This window comes from Thalassophryne amazonica, chromosome 17 (genome assembly GCF_902500255.1).
Source record: "Thalassophryne amazonica chromosome 17, fThaAma1.1, whole genome shotgun sequence".
Classification (NCBI taxonomy): Eukaryota; Metazoa; Chordata; class Actinopteri; order Batrachoidiformes; family Batrachoididae; genus Thalassophryne; species Thalassophryne amazonica.
The window spans coordinates 76,680,872-76,703,040 of NC_047119.1; the positions used below are offsets into that span (position 1 = coordinate 76,680,872).

The 22,169-nt window shown below is 40.8% G+C and overlaps 1 protein-coding gene across 1 annotated transcript in view; it reads right to left on the reverse strand.

Moving 5' to 3' along the window:
• Window positions 1-22,169, reverse strand: part of xpo7 (exportin 7) — a 227,008-nt gene that overhangs the window by 141,153 nt on the left and 63,686 nt on the right. Inside the window, 1 exon segment of the mRNA XM_034191850.1 lies at window positions 4,637-4,742. Coding sequence (XP_034047741.1) covers window positions 4,637-4,742 — 106 coding nt within the window.

The following is a 22,169-nucleotide window of genomic DNA, read 5'->3' on the forward strand; positions in this document are numbered from 1 at the left end:
AATTAATTTCCCCCTCAGACTGTAATCCCCTGATCTGTTAAAAAACATATTTTTAATATTTGCTGGAAGTAAATTGTTTATTGCTTTATACACGATTTGTACTGTTTGAAAATGAACCAAGTCTGTGAATTTTAAGAATTTGGATTGTAAAAATAGTGGATTTGTATGATCTTGCGCCTTGGGGCAACTGTTTGTTGTGATTTGGCGCTATATAAGAAAAAAGTTGATTGATTGATTGATTGATCTCTATAGCCAGTATTATGAATAATTCTTATAGCTCTTTTCTGCATTACTGATAGTGATTGTGTTGTACCTTTATAAGTATTACCCCATACCTCTGCACAGTACTGTAAATATGGTAAAAACCAGTGAGCAGTAAAGAATGCGGAGTGAGTTGTGGTCCAGAATATGTTTAGAACTGATGCTTTGTTTAGAACTGAAATGCTTCTTGACAGTTTACTTTGTATATGTTTTATATGAGTCTTCCAGTTTATCTTATCATCTATTATCACCCCCAGAAACTTATTTTCATGTACCCTTTCAATATCTACCCCCTCAACTTGTAACTGAACCTGTATGTCTGTATTACAATAGCCAAATAACATGTATTTTGTTTTACTTAAGTTTAATGATAATTTGTTTCTGTCAAACCATATTTTCAATTTTCCCATTTCTATACTGATCCTCCTCAGTAACTCCTGCAAATCCCCCCCTGAACAAAAAATGCTTGTGTCATCTGCAAATAATATTAATTTTAATATTTTGGAAACATTGACAATATCATTTATATAAATTAGAAAGTTTTGGACCCAATACTGACCCCTGTGGGACGCTACAAGCATTGTCCAAGCATGATGATGTATATTCCCCCAACTTCACAAACTGTTTTCTGTTACTTAAGTAGCTTCTCACCCAGTGCAACACCAACCCCCTAATCCCATACTGTTCAAGTTTACTGATTAATATGTCATGATTGATTGTATCAAAAGCCTTTTTAAGGTCTATAAATATTCCAACTGAATGTAATTTGTGGTCTATGGCATTTGTAATCTCCTCAACTGATTCTATTAATGCAAGTGATGTTGAACTATGTGCTCTGAATCCATATTGACTATCAGTAAGTAATTTATGTTTATTTATGAATTTGTCTAATCTATTATTGAATAACTTTTCTAATAATTTGGAAAATTGTGGAAGCAAAGAAACAGGTCTATAATTTGTGAAGTGGTGTCTATCCCCAGTCTTATACAGCGGCACAACCTTAGCTATTTTCATTTGATTGGGAAATTTACCGGTTTGAAATGATAAGTTACAGATGTATGTTAATGGTTCTACAATCCATTCAATGACCTGTTTTACCACCACCATATCAATTTCATTTAAATCGGTAGATGTTTTATATTTATAATTATTCACAATGTCTATAATTTCTTTTCCATCCACTGCTGTGAGGAACATTGAACAGGGATTTCTTTCTATGAGATTATTATCCCAATCCTCAGGTTGGGAATCGGGAATTTTTTCTGCCAAGCTTGGTCCAATATTTACAAAAAAAATGATTACAACCGTTGACTACCTCATCCTTATTTTCCTTCTTGACATTATTATCAATGAAATACTGAGGGTAACTCTGTTTTTTATTACCATATTTGATAATGCTATTTAATATATCCCATATTCCTTTAATATTGTTTTTGTTATTATATAATATGTTACTATAATATTCCTTCCTACATACCCGTATAATATTAGTTAATCTATTTTTGTATTTCTTATATCTATTTTCTGCCTCTTTAGTTTTATGAATTCTCTATACAGTGTATTTTTCTTATTACATGCATTTCGTAACCCTTTCGTCATCCATGGTCGAGCTTGGATTTTTTGTTTTCTGTAGTCTTGTTTAATTGGACAATTTTTATCATATAATGATGTAAATATTTGTAAAAAAGTTTCATATGCACTATCAACATCACTTTCACTGTCTACCTTTTCCCAGTTTTGCTCCTGTAAATCCTTCTTTAGTGTGTTCATGTTTTCCTCTGTCCACACTCGCCTGTATTTTATTTTCTCCTCTGGCTGATTCCGCCGATGGTTTCTATTATAAACGATGAAAACTGGTAGATGATCACTAATGTCATTGATTAATAATCCACTCACAGTGTTACTCTCAATATCATTGCTGAATATATTATCAATTAAGGTGGCACTATGGGATGTAATTCTGCTTGGCCTGGTGATTTTTGGATATAAACTCATATTGTACATTATACTGATAAATTCATCTGTTATTTTATGCTTATTTGGATTGAGCAGATCAATATTTAAATCACCACAAATGAACACAGTTTTTTGATTAGTTTTTGAGAACATTTTTCCCATACAGTCAGTGAATGTTTCAATACTAGATCCTGGTGCTCTATATATACAGCTGACTAATACATTTTTGCTTTTTTCTTCACATATTTCAATAGTTATACATTCTAATAAGTTAACAATCACAGTTGTCATATTGTCTACTATTTGATAATCCATGTTCTTATCCACATACACAGCCACTCCTCCTTCACTCTTATTCTTTCTGTTTACACAATTAAATTAATATCCATCCAGTTCAAAATCCATTCCTTTATCTTCATTGATCCATGTTTCTGATATAGCAATTATGTTAAATATTTTTTTTAAATTGACTTAAATATTCTTTAATGTTGTTAAAGTTTGCATATAGACTTCTGCTGTTGAAATGGATTATTGATAATTTGTTATCCGTTTTAATGATCCGATTAAACTGTTCATCTGTATAATAGCAACAACTGTCATTGATATTTGAGAAGAAATTATTGTCCGGGTCTATATCGTGCTCCAAGTCCAGTACATTGTGGTCTGTGCATTTAAATGTTCTCAGTTCTACTTTTCCATGATCAGCAATCCTTTGAGTTATATCCTTCTTGTCTCCAGATGTAGATGATGTAGTAGATGAATAGGTTCCTCTGGTCTGTGTCATGGTGTTGTGATGTGTTTGTGTCCTCATACCTTATTGGTCGTATTTGTCCAGTTCCTCGATGTTCCTGATTACCATAACCTTCGCTTGTTCTGGTGTTCCGTTCAATTTGATAAATGTTTTGCAGTTGGATGTCCATGTCTGTTGAATTTTTCCCTGCTTTTTTAAGAAACGAGCTTTCCTGGCAATGTCTGCGTTTCTTTTGGTCAGATGTTCATTGATGAATACGTTTGTTCCTTTGAGTTGCCGTCCCTGTTTTAACAATGCCATTTTATGTTTTCTGTTGACAAACCTCATTATAACTGCTCGCTTGTCTCCATCCTCTCTCCTGGGCAGGGGGTGGCACGCTTCAATGTTATTACAGTCCATTTGAATACCTTTAGATTGCAGGAAGTCAGCCACCTGTTGTTCCACTGAGCTGGCCTCCTGCTCACTGGCCTCCCCTCCGCTGTCTTCTGACACCGCCCATGCGTAGGATCGAGGTTTAATATGAATTCCTGTAATAATAACGTCGTTCATCCTTGTGTACTGTTCCAACTCCGCAACACGGTTCTCCAGGTACACCAGACGCCGGTCTTTCTCGGCATTCTGGATCCGGAGAGCCTTCACTTCTTCCACCAGCTCCATAATGGATTTCTGCTGCATTTTAACAACAGAGATTTCCTCAGACAAAAAGTCCAGGGACTTTTTGATATCGTCTCCCTCCTCCGTCGTCAGTGCCTTCTTCGGACCCATGGTCAGATAACTCCGCGCTGGCGCCTCGGGCCTCGGTAAAGCCACGCCGGTGGAACTGCGCTGACGCCTCGGGCTTCAGGTGGAGCCGCGCCGGTGGATGTGCGCTGACGCCTCGGGCTTCAGGTGGAGCTGCGCCGGTGGATGTGCGCTGACGCCTCGGGCCTCGGTAAAGCCGCGCCGGTGGAACTGCGCTGACGCCTCGGGCCTCGGTAAAGCCGCGCCGGTGGAACTGCGCTGACGCTTCGGGCTTCAGGTGGAGCCGCGCCGGTGGATGTGCGCTGACGCCTCGAGCCTCGGTAAAGCTGCGCCGGTGGAACCGCGCTGACGCCTCGGGCCTCGGTAAAGCCGCGCCGGTGGAACTGCGCTGACGCCTCGGGCTTCAGGTGGAGCCGCGCCGGTGGATGTGCGCTGGCGCCTCGGGCCTCGGTGGAGCCGCGCCAGTGGAAAACAATCCTGCTGTAGGCGGTTTTACGATGATAAAAACATATATTTTTCATCAAGAGTAAACGCCACACACTCTATGGTAAACACACGCCAACCGCAGCGGAAACGACGTAAAGTGAGACTGTATGAACACACAACCAGGCTAAAGAACACTTTTTTATCCCACAGCCATCAGACTGCTGAACACACAGCATCCACTCCCCTCTTCAAACTGAACCCATGTGAGAGAAACGGAAAATGTAGATCAACTGTGTCTGGTCAAAGTGGCCCAGTGCTGTACAAACAAAAACAGCATCTTCTAAGAATCCCTCAGGAAGGGACTCGATCATCCTCCGTGTACCTGATGCAGTTTGTCATTTTAAGCAGCGCTGAGTAACAGATGGAACACCATTAAACTGTTGTAGAAATTCTGTGGGATTAAGTAAAATGTCACCTTTAAATCTAACTTGAAAGTCTTACCGACAGACTAATTCTCCATCCATGGCATCCTGTTCATCTGTACTAGCAAACGACACACGTCCACCGATCACAGCACCAATGATATAAACCAACCACGTCAAGCGACCTGCAAAAGGAAGCAAAGAAACCACAGTCAGACTCAGCAGTCCCCCCCCCCCCCCCCCCCAAAAGATACAGCAGCACCCAGTCAGCTCAAAGGGTACCATCCTTCTGGGGTCAATAGATGCGCCCGCATGTCCAAATTATGTTTCTATTAACATAGAGATGGAATGCCACACAGACTTCAACCACTTTCTAAAACTAAAAAAATGTTACCTCTTCTTTCAATCCCTGTTGTGGACAATCTTTGAGGCACAGCCAATCCTCGAGGATGGAGAATGTCACATGGGTCTGTCTGTCCCAAGTTACAGGCAGGTCAAAGCATCTCCCCATGGAAGTTTCTCACTGATTCACACTGCCATTAAACCATTAACTAATGGTCCTGTCTGCCTAAAAACTTAAAAATTGATTTTGTCCCACAGAGAAAAACAAACTATTGTGGAAAAACAAATGGGTAGACTCTTTTCCCCACCCAGGATTGACCCCCCCATGGAGCAATGGACATTTTGGACAGAGTGAAGAGAGAACGTATCTGGAACTGCTGAGTGATTTTAATTAAGATTATTATTCTTAAACTTTGAATGTGAGTAACATTACCAGTTCCCAGTGGTTGGAGCTGCTGCACTGCACCATACATTTTTTTAAAATAATTTATTTATATATCATTTTCAAATCTTTTTTCATATATTACATTACCCGTGACCTGAAAACTTTGGCAAACCCATTTGCAGCACCAAAAAAAGTTCATCCACAGGAATAAAGGTATTTTCACTAAAGAACTGAATTTTTAATAAATGCTTTTTTTTCCCAGGTTCAGAGCCAAATTATTTGTGTTTGCAGTGTTCTCAACAAACAAACAGGCAGACCCTTTGGCTGCTCCCTTGTTTTTCACTGGGGAGAAATGGAGAAATGTGGCAGGGGTGGGGTTTGAACCGGGAACCTTCTGCACCGAAACCAAGTGCACTAACCACTTGGTCACCACCCCTAGTCGTATTCTCAACAAATATGTGTCACAAATTCTGAAAGCAGAGATTTTGTGAACATTTTAACACGCAGCACATGATCATTCCACCTCTAACATCTGGTAAAAGCAGAGTGATAGACAACAATGTACTTCAATAACAAAATGACCCATTTCCATTTTGAATATATATTTACACTGATCTTGAATTTACCTCATCTGTTAGTGACCCAAAGACTGGGAAATCCACCTCTAACCTGAAAACAGTTCATTCGGTTGTCTATACATGTGAAGATTTTTCTAAAAACATTTTTTTTGAGTTAAGAGAAATTTTCTCTACATAATATTCAAGACAAATATGTGTTACAAGGAGACTCACGTGGGCAGCTGGTTAGAAACCCTGCGCTCTCCAACTTGTTTTTTGATTGATTCTTTTGTGGTCCAGGCTTCTATCTAATGCCACTGTCCCTCTGCTGTGCAAGAGCAGTTGTCATTCTTTTTAAGAAAATTAAGCTATTTAATCCCACAATGGCTGCCTCCAAGCAATCTAAAAGTTCAAGCCGCGTGGTCACTTGCAGCAGTTGTCCAGATGAGGAGGAAGGTGATGAAACACCCTCCCCTCCTGACTTGGCCAAGTTGTTTACTGAAGTTGTCAAAATGAGTAATACACTGCAAAGTGTCGCTACTGATGTTTCTACAATAAAGCAGATGAGAACTGAACTGAATCTAACAGTGGTGGCGATGCAGGAGAGGTTAACGGAGGCTGAGACGAGCATTTCCTACCTAGAAGACACCTCGGAGCAGCTACACACTGCAGATGGTGAGACGAGGAAACAGGTGGATGACATGTGGGATCAAATGCAGGCCTTCGAAAACCACAGTAAGAGGAACAAGGTGAGAGTTATTGGGATGAAAGAGACGGTTGGTGCTGACGGACACCGAGTTGTGTTTGAAAGATGTTGGCTGAGGGGCTCGGTGTGCGTGACGATGCCGTGTTTGAGATTGAACACGCCCATCTTGCCCCCACCCTGCTTCCAGATCCAAACCGACCCCCGAGGCCAGTGTTCATACAGCGAGGGATAAAGTTATTATGGCAGCTCAGGAGAAACGCGGGTTTGATCGGGGAGGACGCCGGTTGTTTCCTGATATGACTAAAGAGCTGGCGGAGAAAAGGAAGGCTTTCACAGCCGTGAAGCGAAAGCTACAGGGACGCAGCGTCAAATACACCCTGGCGTTCCCGGCTACACTGCGCGGGAAATGGAAAGAGAAAAACGTATGCTTCAACTCGCCAAAGACAACGGAAAGGTTTTTCAGCAACGATGATGAGCAGGAGGAGCGCGAGCAGCAGTGAGAGGGGATCTCTAATACGACTGACTGACGTCACTGTAAGGAGCCTGCAGGAGACACCTGGTGTTTGACTGGTGTTTCCTCGCCACCCGTCATCCTGGAGGGAGAGAAGAGGGGCAGCGTCCTACGGACCTGATAAGGTTTTTTTTTTTTAGGTTTACCTTTTTTCCTAGGCTACATCAGGCAGCTCTAGGGCAGATCTTTTAGTTGTTAAAACTGTTTTTAAGGGTTTATATAATGGAAATGTTCCTTTTTCCATTTGTTTTGTTTTATTTTGGCTGGGTGCACTCACACATTAGGTTTTTCTTCAGGGGACAAGAATGTTCATTTCTGTTTAAAGGCATGGTTCCATGTTCACGCTTAGTTATCATGTTACAGGGTAACACGTCAAATGTCATAGAATCCACTGGACGTCAACCTTGTTTGACCTTTATGTTGGAGACCAAACATTCAACACAGTCAAAACTATTTCATTTATTAATCCTATTAGTTCAAACATTAATTTGTACCACTTTTTACCAAAATTGGAGCAACTTTAACGTTTGACCCCTGTACAAGCTGAAATTGACCTTTGTCACCATTTTTTTAACCACATAACTGCATAGAATTCAGTCATAGATTGTCCAAACAAACTATACATTCTTGAAATCTTTACGATCAGATAAATAATCAATCAATCAATCAATCAATTTTTTTATATAGCGCCAAATCACAACAAACAGTTGCCCCAAGGCGCTTTATATTGTAAGGCAAGGCCATACAATAATCATGTAAAACCCCAACGGTCAAAACGACCCCCTGTGAGCAAGCACTTGGCTACAGTGGGAAGGAAAAACTCCCTTTTAACAGGAAGAAACCTCCAGCAGAACCAGGCTCAGGGAGGGGCAGTCTTCTGCTGGGACTGGTTGGGGCTGAGGGAGAGAACCAGGAAAAAGACATGCTGTGGAGGGGAGCAGAGATCGATCACTAATGATTAAATGCAGAGTGGTGCATACAGAGCAAAAAGAGAAAGAAACACTCAGTGCATCATGGGAACCCCCCAGCAGTCTACGTCTACAGCAGCATAACTAAGGGATGGTTCAGGGTCACCTGATCCAGCCCTAACTATAAGCTTTAGCAAAAAGGAAAGTTTTAAGCCTAATCTTAAAAGTAGAGAGGGTGTCTGTCTCCCTGATCTGAATTGGGAGCTGGTTCCACAGGAGAGGAGCCTGAAAGCTGAAGGCTCTGCCTCCCATTCTACTCTTACAAACCCTAGGAACTACAAGTAAGCCTGCAGTCTGAGAGCGAAGCGCTCTATTGGGGTGATATGGTACTACGAGGTCCCTAAGATAAGATGGGACCTGATTATTCAAAACCTTATAAGTAAGAAGAAGAATTTTAAATTCTATTCTAGAATTAACAGGAAGCCAATGAAGAGAGGCCAATATGGGTGAGATATGCTCTCTCCTTCTAGTCCCCGTCAGTACTCTAGCTGCAGCATTTTGAATTAACTGAAGGCTTTTTAGGGAACTTTTAGGACAACCTGATAATAATGAATTACAATAGTCCAGCCTAGAGGAAATAAATGCATGAATTAGTTTTTCAGCATCACTCTGAGACAAGACCTTTCTGATTTTAGAGATATTGCGTAAATGCAAAAAAGCAGTCCTACATATTTGTTTAATATGCGCTTTGAATGACATATCCTGATCAAAAATGACTCCAAGATTTCTCACAGTATTACTAGAGGTCAGGGTAATGCCATCCAGAGTAAGGATCTGGTTAGACACCATGTTTCTAAGATTTGTGGGGCCAAGTACAATAACTTCAGTTTTATCTGAGTTTAAAAGCAGGAAATTAGAGGTTGGGTTAGGGTCCGGTCCAATGTCGAAAATGCGATTAGGGGTTCACATGTGCAGTCCCGGACACATGTGGGACAAGCGACCAGGGAATATACTAAAAAAGAACTCCATATATGCACTTTCAACCCCCAGTCAATAAGTGATTTAAATAGGGATAAGCTGGATGTCATGCTAGTGGAAATAGAAAAACTGAACTGGGATATGATAGGCCTTTTCCGAACTCAGATTAAGGAATCTGTCATAGAACAGTTACCAAATAAACGTCTTCTTTTAAATTCAGGTAAAGGAATGACGCAATCTAGTGGTGTGGGATTTTTGATAAACAAGGCATTAAAATCATGCACTTGCAACTGCAAAGCAATATCAGATCGAAATGCATATGTGAGTATTAATGGGAAAATAATAAGTTAGATTTTATACAAGTCTATTTTCCTGCCTTGAATAGTACTGATGATGAAGTAGACGACTTGTACACACAAATACAACACATAATAGATGAAACCCCTAAGCAAGACTTCCTCTTTTTATCAGGGGACTTTAAAGCCAGAGTGGGTGGACCACATGCAGACTATCCTTCTACTGTTGGAAAAAAGTACCATAGGCAAAAGTAACCATCGAGGTGAGAGGCCAGCCAATGTCTGTCTAGCCAAACAATCTTTACATCACCAACTCGTGTTTCCAAAAAAGAAGAGTACATACATGGAACCATCCAATGGCAAAATGACAGCACAAATAGATTTCATTATCATTCGCAGAAAAATAAGTCAAAATACTGTCGAGTCGTCAGTACTAAACACCCCCAGCATGTCTGATCATAGACTAGTTAAGCTTAGTCTTGTCTGGGAAAATCACAAATCGTCTACCAAGAAATTTAACCATGACCTACTAAATCTTTCAGACATCCAGAAATCATTTGAAATAAAACTAAAAAGCAGATTTCTACCACTTCTTAGTCAAGGCATTGAAAATAATGACTCTTACTCAAAACAAATAAATGAGTCTATTTTGCAAACAGCAGAAGCAATCCGACCTCCCACAAAAGGTTCAACTCCATCTTGGATGTCTGCTAAGACAGTAGACGCTACTGAACATAAAAAAGATGTAAGAAGAGCTTACGGTGACTTTTCTATCCAATACAAAGTTGAGAAGGCTGAATCAAAAAAGCTTGTAAAATTAGACAAGCTAAACAAGTTAAATGATGATGCTGACAAATTATCACAGCGACCTCCTAATTTGCAATTCTTCCATGCCATGAAAAAATTTAACGCTAATAAAAGAAATATAGGTTGGGGAATTAAAAGTGAAAATGGTCAAAAACTGTCCTCAAAAGAAGAAACCCTAGAGTGCTGGGCATCACTTTACTAACATTTATATTGCTCTGATGACTTGAGCCAACCAATCAATATACCTCCAGAGGAATCTCCCATTCCAGTTCTAACTTGAGTGATAAATCCGCAGTGCAATAGGAAAGCTCAAGACAGGCAAATCTCCTGGCCTTGACTAAATACACGCCGAGTTCCTAAAACTGTGGGTGATACCACCATCAAAGTTCTAGAAAAGTACTTTAATCACATACTAAGCACTGGCCAAATCCCTTCCTCTTTCAATGATGCTCTTACAGTTGTCTTGGATAATAACAATGACAGAACAGAATGCAAAAACTATCAACTCATAAGCCTTCTGAGCCACATGTTCACTATAACTATTTATGTCAACCTTCAGTTCCAGCATATCTGCCGACCTCTATTCCTATTTTCATCACTCACAAGCTGCCTATCAACCAGGATGGGGTACTACAGAGCAAATCTTTTCTCCTTGTCAGCTCATAGAAAAATCAATAAAATTCAACCACCCTCTCCACTTAGTATTCACTGATTTTACAAAAAGCTTTTGATAGTGTAAAACCTAATGAGCTATGGGCAATACTTGAAAAAACCCATAAACAAAAATGATATCAATCTTCTCCAATCTGTCTATCAATGTTCTCAAGCATCCATCAAAACCAAAATTTGCATAACTGGATCTGCACCAGTAGAAAAGGGGGTTAAACAAGGTGACATGTTATCAGTGATTCTCTTCTGTGTTGCCTTGTCTGCAGTCATCTTCAAAACTGAGGAGGAATGCAGAGACAGTGGTTTTGTTGTTGGGGGACAGTTCATTTCAAACCTTTCTTAGGCCGATGACATAGCTCTTACAAACAACAGCACTGCAAATCTACAATCATTTTTAGATTGGCTATGCATAAATGCAAAGGAAACTAACTGGCCTGAGTATAAATCTAACAGTAGTAATGACAACAGATATAAATCAGCCAAAGGTAGATAGAGTAAATACCAACAAAATTGCCCACGAGTTTGTCTACCTGGGACACGTTATCTTGTGTCCCAGATAGAAATGACCAAGATGTACCTATAAAACGCAGAATTGGTCTTGGATGGGCTGTTTTTAGTAAACATCAGTCATTATTAAAATCAACCAGAGTGCCGATTGATACGAAAGTTAAAATCTACAATATATTTATCCTCCCTGTTGTGCTACATGGTCTGTGTTACCTGGACATGTTTAGTTATTCCTCGGCCTCCTTTAGCAGTAACGGTACTTGTAATACGTGTAGCTTATTCGTAGCTTTGGAGGCCAGGCTGGGCGAATTGGAGACTCGGCTCCGCACCGTGGAAAATTCTACAGCTAGCCAGGCCCCTGTAGTCGGTGCGGACCAAGGTAGCTTACCCGCCGTTAGTTACCCCCTGGCAGATCCCAAGCAGCCGGGAAAGCAGGCCGACTGGGTGACTGTGAGGAGGAAGTGTAGCCCTAAACAGAAGCCCTGTGTACACCGCCAACCCGTTCACATCTCTAACCGTTTTTCCCCACTCGACGACACACCCGCCGAGGATCAAACTCTGGTTATTGGTGACTCTGTTTTGCGAAATGTGAAGTTAGCGACACCAGCAACCATAGTCAATTGTCTTCCGGGGGCCAGAGCAGGCGACATTGAAGGAAATTTGAAACTGCTGGCTAAGGCTAAGCGTAAATTTGGTAAGATTGTAATTCACGTCGGCAGTAATGACACCCGGTTACGCCAATCGGAGGTCACTAAAATTAACATTAAATCGGTGTGTAACTTTGCAAAAACAATGTCGGACTCTGTAGTTTTCTCTGGGCCCCCTCCCCAATCAGACCGGGAGTGACATGTTTAGCCGCATGTTCTCCTTGAATTGCTGGCTGTCTGAGTGGTGTCCAAAAAATGAGGTGGGCTTCATAGATAATTGGCAAAGCTTCTGGGGAAAACCTGGTCTTGTTAGGAGAGACGGCATCCATCCCACTTTGGATGGAGCAGCTCTCATTTCTAGAAATCTGGCCAATTTTCTTAAATCCTCCAAACTGTGACTATCCAGGGTTGGGACCAGGAAGCAGAGTTGTAGTCTTACACACCTCTCTGCAGCTTCTCTCCCCCTGCCATCCCCTCATTACCCCATCCCCGTAGAGACGGTGCCTGCTCCCAGACCACCAATAACCAGCAAAAATCTATTTAAGCATAAAAATTCAAAAAGAAAAAATAATATAGCACCTTCAACTGCACCACAGACTAAAACAGTTAAATGTGGTCTATTAAACATTAGTGGGCGATTTTAACATCCACTCAGATGCTGAGAATGACAGCCTCAACACTGCATTTAATCTATTATTAGACTCTATTGGCTTTGCTCAAAAAGTAAATGAGTCCACCCACCACTTTAATCATATCTTAGATCTTGTTCTGACTTATGGTATGGAAATAGAAGACTTAACAGTATTCCCTGAAAACTCCCTTCTGTCTGATCATTTCTTAATAACATTTACATTTACTCTGATGGACTACCCAGCAGTGGGGAATAAGTTTCATTACACTAGAAGTCTTTCAGAAAGCGCTGTAACTAGGTTTAAGGATATGATTCCTTCTTTATGTTCTCTAATGCCATATACCAACACAGTGCAGAGTAGCTACCTAAACTCTGTAAGTGAGATAGAGTATCTCGTCAATAGTTTTACATCTTCATTGAAGACAACTTTGGATGCTGTAGCTCCTCTAAAAAAGAGAGCTTTAAATCAGAAGTGCCTGACTCCGTGGTATAACTCACAAACTCGTAGCTTAAAGCAGATAACCCGTAAGTTGGAGAGGAAATGGCGTCTCACTAATTTAGAAGATCTTCACTTAGCCTGGAAAAAGAGTCTGTTGCTCTATAAAAAAGCCCACCGTAAAGCTAGGACATCTTTCTACTCATCACTAATTGAAGAAAATAAGAACAACCCCAGGTTTCTTTTCAGCACTGTAGCCAGGCTGACAAAGAGTCAGAGCTCTATTGAGCTGAGTATTCCATTAACTTTATCTAGTAATGACTTCATGACTTTCTTTGCTAACAAAATTTTAACTATTAGAGAAAACAATTACTCATAACCATCCCAAAGACGTATCGTTATCTTTGGCTGCTTTTAGTGATGCCTGTATTTGGTTAGACTCTTTCTCTCCGATTGTTCTGTCTGAGTTATTTTCATTAGTTACTTCATCCAAACCATCAACATGTTTATTAGACCCCATTCCTACCAGGCTGCTCAAGGAAGCCCTACCATTATTTAATGCTTCGATCTTAAATATGATCAATCTATCTTTGTTAGTTGGCTATGTACCACAGGCTTTTAAGGTGGCAGTAATTAAACCATTACTTAAAAAGCCATCACTTGACCCAGCTATCTTAGCTAATTATAGGCCAATCTCCAGCCTTCCTTTACTCTCAAAAATTCTTGAAAGGGTAGTTGTAAAACAGCTAACTGATCATCTGCAGAGGAATGGTCTATTTGAAGAGTTTCAGTCAGGTTTTAGAATTCATCATAGTACAGAAACAGCATTAGTGAAGGTTACAAATGATGATCTTATGGCCTCGGACAGTGGACTCATCTCTGTGCTTGTTCTGTTAGACCTCAGTGCTGCTTTTGATACTGTTGACCATAAAATTTTATTACAGAGATTAGAGCATGCCATAGGTATTAAAGGCACTGCGCTGCGGTGGTTTGAATCATATTTGTCTAATAGATTACAATTTGTTCAGGTAAATGGGGAATCTTCTTCACAGACTAAAGTTAATTATGGAGTTCCACAAGGTTCTGTGCTAGGACCAATTTTATTCACTTTATACATGCTTCCCTTAGGCAGTATTATTAGACGGTATTGCTTAAATTTTCATTGTTACGCAGATGATACCCAGCTTTATCTATCCATGAAGCCAGAGGACACACACCAATTAGCTAAACTGCAGGATTGTCTTACAGACATAAAGACATGGATGACCTCTAATTTCCTGCTTTTAAACTCAGATAAAACTGAAGTTATTGTACTTGGCCCCACAAATCTTAGAAACATGGTGTCTAACCAGATCCTTACTGTGGATGGCATTACCCTGACCTCTAGTAATACTGTGAGAAATCTTGGAGTCATTTTTGATCAGGATATGTCATTCAAAGCGCATATTAAACAAATATGTAGGACTGCTTTTTTGCATTTACGCAATATCTCTAAAATCAGAAAGGTCTTGTCTCAGAGTGATGCTGAAAAACTAATTCATGCATTTATTTCCTCTAGGCTGGACTATTGTAATTCATTATTATCAGGTTGTCCTAAAAGTTCCCTAAAAAGCCTTCAGTTAATTCAAAATGCTGCAGCTAGAGTACTGACGGGGACTAGAAGGAGAGAGCATATCTCACCCATATTGGCCTCTCTTCATTGGCTTCCTGTTAATTCTAGAATAGAATTTAAAATTCTTCTTCTTACTTATAAGGTTTTGAATAATCAGGTCCCATCTTATCTTAGGGACCTCGTAGTACCATATCACCCCAATAGAGCGCTTCGCTCTCAGACTGCAGGCTTACTTGTAGTTCCTAGGGTTTGTAAGAGTAGAATGGGAGGCAGAGCCTTCAGCTTTCAGGCTCCTCTCCTGTGGAACCAGCTCCCAATTCAGATCAGGGAGACAGACACCCTCTCTACTTTTAAGATTAGGCTTAAAACTTTCCTTTTTGCTAAAGCTTATAGTTAGGGCTGGATCAGGTGACCCTGAACCATCCCTTAGTTATGCTGCTATAGACGTAGACTGCTGGGGGGGTTCCCATGATGCACTGTTTCTTTCTCTTTGTGCTCTGTATGCACCACTCTGCATTTAATCATTAGTGATCAATCTCTGCTCCCCTCCACAGCATGTCTTTTTCCTGGTTCTCTCCCTCAGCCCCAACCAGTCCCAGCAGAAGACTGCCCCTCCCTGAGCCTGGTTCTGCTGGAGGTTTCTTCCTGTTAAAAGGGAGTTTTTCCTTCCCACTGTAGCCAAGTGCTTGCTCACAGGGGGTCGTTTTGACCGTTGGGGTTTTACATAATTATTGTATGGCCTTGCCTTACAATATAAAGCGCCTTGGGGCAACTGTTTGTTGTGATTTGGCGCTATATAAAAAAATTGATTGATTGATTGGACTATGCGTCTGATACACGTCTGACTCCGTGGTATAACTCACAAACTCGTAGCTTAAAGCAGATAACCCGTAAGTTGGAGAGGAAATGGCGTCTCACTAATTTAGAAGATCTTCACTTAGCCTGGAAAAAGAGTCTGTTGCTCTATAAAAAAGCCCTCCGTAAAGCTAGGACATCTTTCTACTCATCACTAATTGAAGAAAATAAGAACAACCCCAGGTTTCTTTTCAGCACTGTAGCCAGGCTGACAAAGAGTCAGAGCTCTATTGAGCTGAGTATTCCATTAACTTTAACTAGTAATGACTTCATGACTTTCTTTGCTAACAAAATTTTAACTATTAGAGAAAAAATTACTCATAACCATCCCAAAGACGTATCGTTATCTTTGGCTGCTTTCAGTGATGCCGGTATTTGGTTAGACTCTTTCTCTCCGATTGTTCTGTCTGAGTTATTTTCATTAGTTACTTCATCCAAACTATCAACATGTTTATTAGACCCCATTCCTACCAGGCTGCTCAAGGAAGCCCTACCATTATTTAATGCTTCGATCTTAAATATGATCAATCTATCTTTGTTAGTTGGCTATATACCACAGGCTTTTAAGGTGGCAGTAATTAAACCATTACTTAAAAAGCCATCACTTGACCCAGCTATCTTAGCTAATTATAGGCCAATCTCCAACCTTCCTTTTCTCTCAAAAATTCTTGAAAGGGTAGTTGTAAAACAGCTAACTGATCATCTGCAGAGGAATGGTCTATTTGAAGAGTTTCAGTCAGGTTTTAGAATTCATCATAGTACAGAAACAGCATTAGTGAAGGTTACAAATGATCTTCTTATGGCCTCGGACAGTGGACTCATCTCTGTGCTTGTTCTGTTAGACCTCAGTGCTGCTTTTGATACTGTTGACCATAAAATTTTATTACAGAGATTAGAGCATGCCATAGGTATTAAAGGCACTGCGCTGCGGTGGTTTGAATCATATTTGTTTAATAGATTACAATTTGTTCATGTAAATGGGGAATCTTCTTCACAGACTAAAGTTAATTATGGAGCTCCACAAGGTTCTGTGCTAGGACCAATTTTATTCACTTTATACATGCTTCCCTTAGGCAGTATTATTAGACGGTATTGCTTAAATTTTCATTGTTACGCAGATGATACCCAGCTTTATCTATCCATGAAGCCAGAGGACACACACCAATTAGCTAAACTGCAGGATTGTCTTACAGACATAAAGACATGGATGACCTCTAATTTCCTGCTTTTAAACTCAGATAAATCTGAAGTTATTGTACTTGGCCCCACAAATCTTAGAAACATGGTGTCTAACCAGATCCTTACTCTGGATGGCATTACCCTGACCTCTAGTAATACTGTGAGAAATCTTGGAGTCATTTTTGATCAGGATATGTCATTCAAAGCGCATATTAAACAAATATGTAGGACTGCTTTTTTGCATTTACGCAATATCTCTAAAATCAGAAAGGTCTTGTCTCAGAGTGATGCTGAAAAACTAATTCATGCATTTATTTCCTCTAGGCTGGACTATTGTAATTCATTATTATCAGGTTGTCCTAAAAGTTCCCTAAAAAGCCTTCAGTTAATTCAAAATGCTGCAGCTAGAGTACTGACGGGGACTAGAAGGAGAGAGCATATCTCACCCATATTGGCCTCTCTTCATTGGCTTCCTGTTAATTCTAGAATAGAATTTAAAATTCTTCTTCTTACTTATAAGGTTTTGAATAATCAGGTCCCATCTTATCTTAGGGACCTCGTAGTACCATATCACCCCAATAGAGCGCTTCACTCTCAGACTGCAGGCTTACTTGTAGTTCCTAGGGTTTGTAAGAGTAGAATGGGAGGCAGAGCCTTCAGCTTTCAGGCTCCTCTCCTGTGGAACCAGCTCCCAATTCAGATCAGGGAGACAGACACCCTCTCTACTTTTAAGATTAGGCTTAAAACTTTCCTTTTTGCTAAAGCTTATAGTTAGGGCTGGATCAGGTGACCCTGAACCATCCCTTAGTTATGCTGCTATAGACGTAGACTGCTGGGGGGTTCCCATGATGCACTGTTTCTTTCTCTTTTTGCTCTGTATGCACCACTCTGCATTTAATCATTAGTGATCGATCTCTGCTCCCCTCCACAGCATGTCTTTTTCCTGGTTCTCTCCCTCAGCCCCAACCAGTCCCAGCAGAAGACTGCCCCTCCCTGAGCCTGGTTCTGCTGGAGGTTTCTTCCTGTTAAAAGGGAGTTTTTCCTTCCCACTGTAGCCAAGTGCTTGCTCACAGGGGGTCGTTTTGACCGTTGGGGTTTTACATAATTATTGTATGGCCTTGCCTTACAATATAAAGCGCCTTGGGGCAACTGTTTGTTGTGATTTGGCGCTATATAAAAAAAATTGATTGATTGATTGATTGATTGGACTATGCGTCTGATACACGTCTGACTCCGTGGTATAACTCACAAACTCGTAGCTTAAAGCAGATAACCCGTAAGTTGGAGAGGAAATGGCGTCTCACTAATTTAGAAGATCTTCACTTAGCCTGGAAACAGAGTCTGTTGCTCTATAAAAAAGCCCTCCGTAAAGCTAGGACATCTTTCTACTCATCACTAATTGAAGAAAATAAGAACAACCCCAGGTTTCTTTTCAGCACTGTAGCCAGGCTGACAAAGAGTCAGAGCTCTATTGAGCTGAGTATTCCATTAACTTTAACTAGTAATGACTTCATGACTTTCTTTGCTAACAAAATTTTAACTATTAGAGAAAAAATTACTCATAACCATCCCAAAGACGTATCGTTATCTTTGGCTGCTTTCAGTGATGCCGGTATTTGGTTAGACTCTTTCTCTCCGATTGTTCTGTCTGAGTTATTTTCATTAGTTACTTCATCCAAACTATCAACATGTTTATTAGACCCCATTCCTACCAGGCTGCTCAAGGAAGCCCTACCATTATTTAATGCTTCGATCTTAAATATGATCAATCTATCTTTGTTAGTTGGCTATATACCACAGGCTTTTAAGGTGGCAGTAATTAAACCATTACTTAAAAAGCCATCACTTGACCCAGCTATCTTAGCTAATTATAGGCCAATCTCCAACCTTCCTTTTCTCTCAAAAATTCTTGAAAGGGTAGTTGTAAAACAGCTAACTGATCATCTGCAGAGGAATGGTCTATTTGAAGAGTTTCAGTCAGGTTTTAGAATTCATCATAGTACAGAAACAGCATTAGTGAAGGTTACAAATGATCTTCTTATGGCCTCGGACAGTGGACTCATCTCTGTGCTTGTTCTGTTAGACCTCAGTGCTGCTTTTGATACTGTTGACCATAAAATTTTATTACAGAGATTAGAGCATGCCATAGGTATTAAAGGCACTGCGCTGCAGTGGTTTGAATCATATTTGTTTAATAGATTACAATTTGTTCATGTAAATGGGGAATCTTCTTCACAGACTAAAGTTAATTATGGAGTTCCACAAGGTTCTGTGCTAGGACCAATTTTATTTACTTTATACATGCTTCCCTTAGGCAGTATTATTAGACGGTATTGCTTAAATTTTCATTGTTACGCAGATGATACCCAGCTTTATCTATCCATGAAGCCAGAGGACACACACCAATTAGCTAAACTGCAGGATTGTCTTACAGACATAAAGACATGGATGACCTCTAATTTCCTGCTTTTAAACTCAGATAAATCTGAAGTTATTGTACTTGGCCCCACAAATCTTAGAAACATGGTGTCTAACCAGATCCTTACTCTGGATGGCATTACCCTGACCTCTAGTAATACTGTGAGAAATCTTGGAGTCATTTTTGATCAGGATATGTCATTCAAAGCGCATATTAAACAAATATGTAGGACTGCTTTTTTGCATTTACGCAATATCTCTAAAATCAGAAAGGTCTTGTCTCAGAGTGATGCTGAAAAACTAATTCATGCATTTATTTCCTCTAGGCTGGACTATTGTAATTCATTATTATCAGGTTGTCCTAAAAGTTCCCTAAAAAGCCTTCAGTTAATTCAAAATGTTGCAGCTAGAGTACTGACGGGGACTAGAAGGAGAGAGCATATCTCACCCATATTGGCCTCTCTTCATTGGCTTCCTGTTAATTCTAGAATAGAATTTAAAATTCTTCTTCTTACTTATAAGGTTTTGAATAATCAGGTCCCATCTTATCTTAGGGACCTCGTAGTACCATATCACCCCAATAGAGCGCTTCGCTCTCAGACTGCAGGCTTACTTGTAGTTCCTAGGGTTTGTAAGAGTAGAATGGGAGGCAGAGCCTTCAGCTTTCAGGCTCCTCTCCTGTGGAACCAGCTCCCAATTCAGATCAGGGAGACAGACACCCTCTCTACTTTTAAGATTAGGCTTAAAACTTTCCTTTTTGCTAAAGCTTATAGTTAGGGCTGGATCAGGTGACCCTAAACCATCCCTTAGTTATGCTGCTATAGACGTAGACTGCTGGGGGGTTCCTATGATGCACTGTTTCTTTCTCTTTTTGCTCTGTATGCACCACTCTGCATTTAATCATTAGTGATCGATCTCTGCTCCCCTCCACAGCATGTCTTTTTCCTGGTTCTCTCCCTCAGCCCCAACCAGTCCCAGCAGAAGACTGCCCCTCCCTGAGCCTGGTTCTGCTGGAGGTTTCTTCCTGTTAAAAGGGAGTTTTTCCTTCCCACTGTAGCCAAGTGCTTGCTCACAGGGGGTCGTTTTGACCGTTGGGGTTTTACATAATTATCGTATGGCCTTGCCTTACAATATAAAGCGCCTTGGGGCAACTGTTTGTTGTGATTTGGCGCTATATAAAAAAAAGAATTTGATTGATTGATTGATTACCCTGATCTCTAGTAATACTGAGAAATCTTTGATCAGGATATGTCCTTCATTGCGCATATTAAGCAAATACAGTCAACAAAAATATAAACGCAGCACTTTTGGTTTTGCTCCCATTTTGTATGAGATGAACTCAAAGATCTAAAACTTTTTCCACATACACAATATCACCATTTCCCTCAAATATTGTTCACAAACCAGTCTAAATCTGTGATAGTGAGCACTTCTCCTTTGCTGAGATAATCCATCCCACCTCACAGGTGTGCCATATCAAGATGCTGATTAGACACCATGATTAGTGCACAGGTGTGCCTTAGACTGCCCACAATAAAAGGCCACTCCACTCTGAAAGGTGCAGTTTTGTTTTATTGGGGGGGGGATACCAGTCAGTGTCTGTTGTGACCACCATTTGCCTCATGCAGTGCAACACATCTCCTTCGCATAGAGTTGATCAGGTTGTCAATTGTGGCCTGTGGAATGTTGGTCCACTCCTCTTCAATGGCTGTGCGAAGTTGCTGGATATTGGCAGGAACTGGTACACGCTGTCGTATACGCCGGTCCAGAGCATCCCAAACATGCTCAATGGGTGACATGTCCGGTGAGTATGCCGGCCATGCAAGAACTGGGACATTTTCAGCTTCCACGAATTGTGTACAGATCCTTGCAACATGGGGCCGTGCATTATCTTGCTGCAACATGAGGTGATGTTCTTGGATGTATGGCACAACAATGGGCCTCAGGATCTCATCACGGTATCTCTGTGCATTCAAAATGCCACCAATAAAATGCACCTGTGTTCTTTGTCCATAACAGACGCCTGCCCATACCATAACCCCACCGCCACCATGGGCCACTCAATCCACAACATTGACATCAGAAAACCGCCCACCCACACAACGCCACACACGCTGTCTGCCATCTGCCCTGGACAGTGTGAACCGGGATTCATCCGTGAAGAGAACACCTCTCCAACGTGCCAAACGCTAGCGAATGAGAGCATTTGCCCACTCAAGTCGGTTACAACGACGAACTGGAGTCAGGTCGAGACCCTGATGAGGACGACGAGCATGCAGATGAGCTTCCCTGAGACGGTTTCTGACAGTTTGTGCAGAAATTCTTTGGTTATGCAAACCGATTGTTTCAGCAGCTGTCCGAGTGGCTGGTCTCAGACGATCTTGGAGGTGAACATGCTGGATGTGGAGGTCCTGGGCTGGTGTGGTTACACGTGGTCTGCGGTTGTGAGGCTGGTTGGATGTACTGTCAAATTCTCTGAAATGCCTTTGGAGACGGCTTATGGTAGAGAAATGAACATTCAATACACGAGCAACAACTCTGGTTGACATTCCTGCTGTCAGCATGCCAACTGCACGCTCCCTCAAATCTTGCGACATCTATGGCATTGTGCTGTGTGATAAATCTGCACCTTTCAGAGTGGCCTTTTATTGTGGACAGTCTAAGGCACACCTGTGCACTAATCATGGTGTCTCTGGTGACTGGTTTGTGAACAATATTTGAGGGAAATGGTGATATTGTGTATGTGGAAAAAGTTTTAGATCTTTGAGTTCATCTCATACAAAATGGGAGCAAAACCAAAAGTGTTGCGTTTATATTTTTGTTGAGTGTATGTAGGACTGCTTTTTTGCATTTGCGCAATATCTCTAAAATTAGAAAGGTCTTGTCTCAGAGTGATGCTGAAAAACTAATTCATGCATTTAATCCTCTAGGCTGGACTATTGTAATTCATTATTATCAGGTTGTCCCAAAAGTTCCCTGAAAAGCCTTCAGTTAATTCAAAATGCTGCAGCTAGAGTACTGACGGGGACTAGAAGGAGAGAGCATATTTCACCCATATTGGCCTCTCTTCATTGGCTCCCTGTTAATTCCAGAATAGAATTTAAAATTCTTCTTCTTACTTATAAGGTTTTGAATAATCAGGTCCCATCTTATCTTAGGGACCTCATA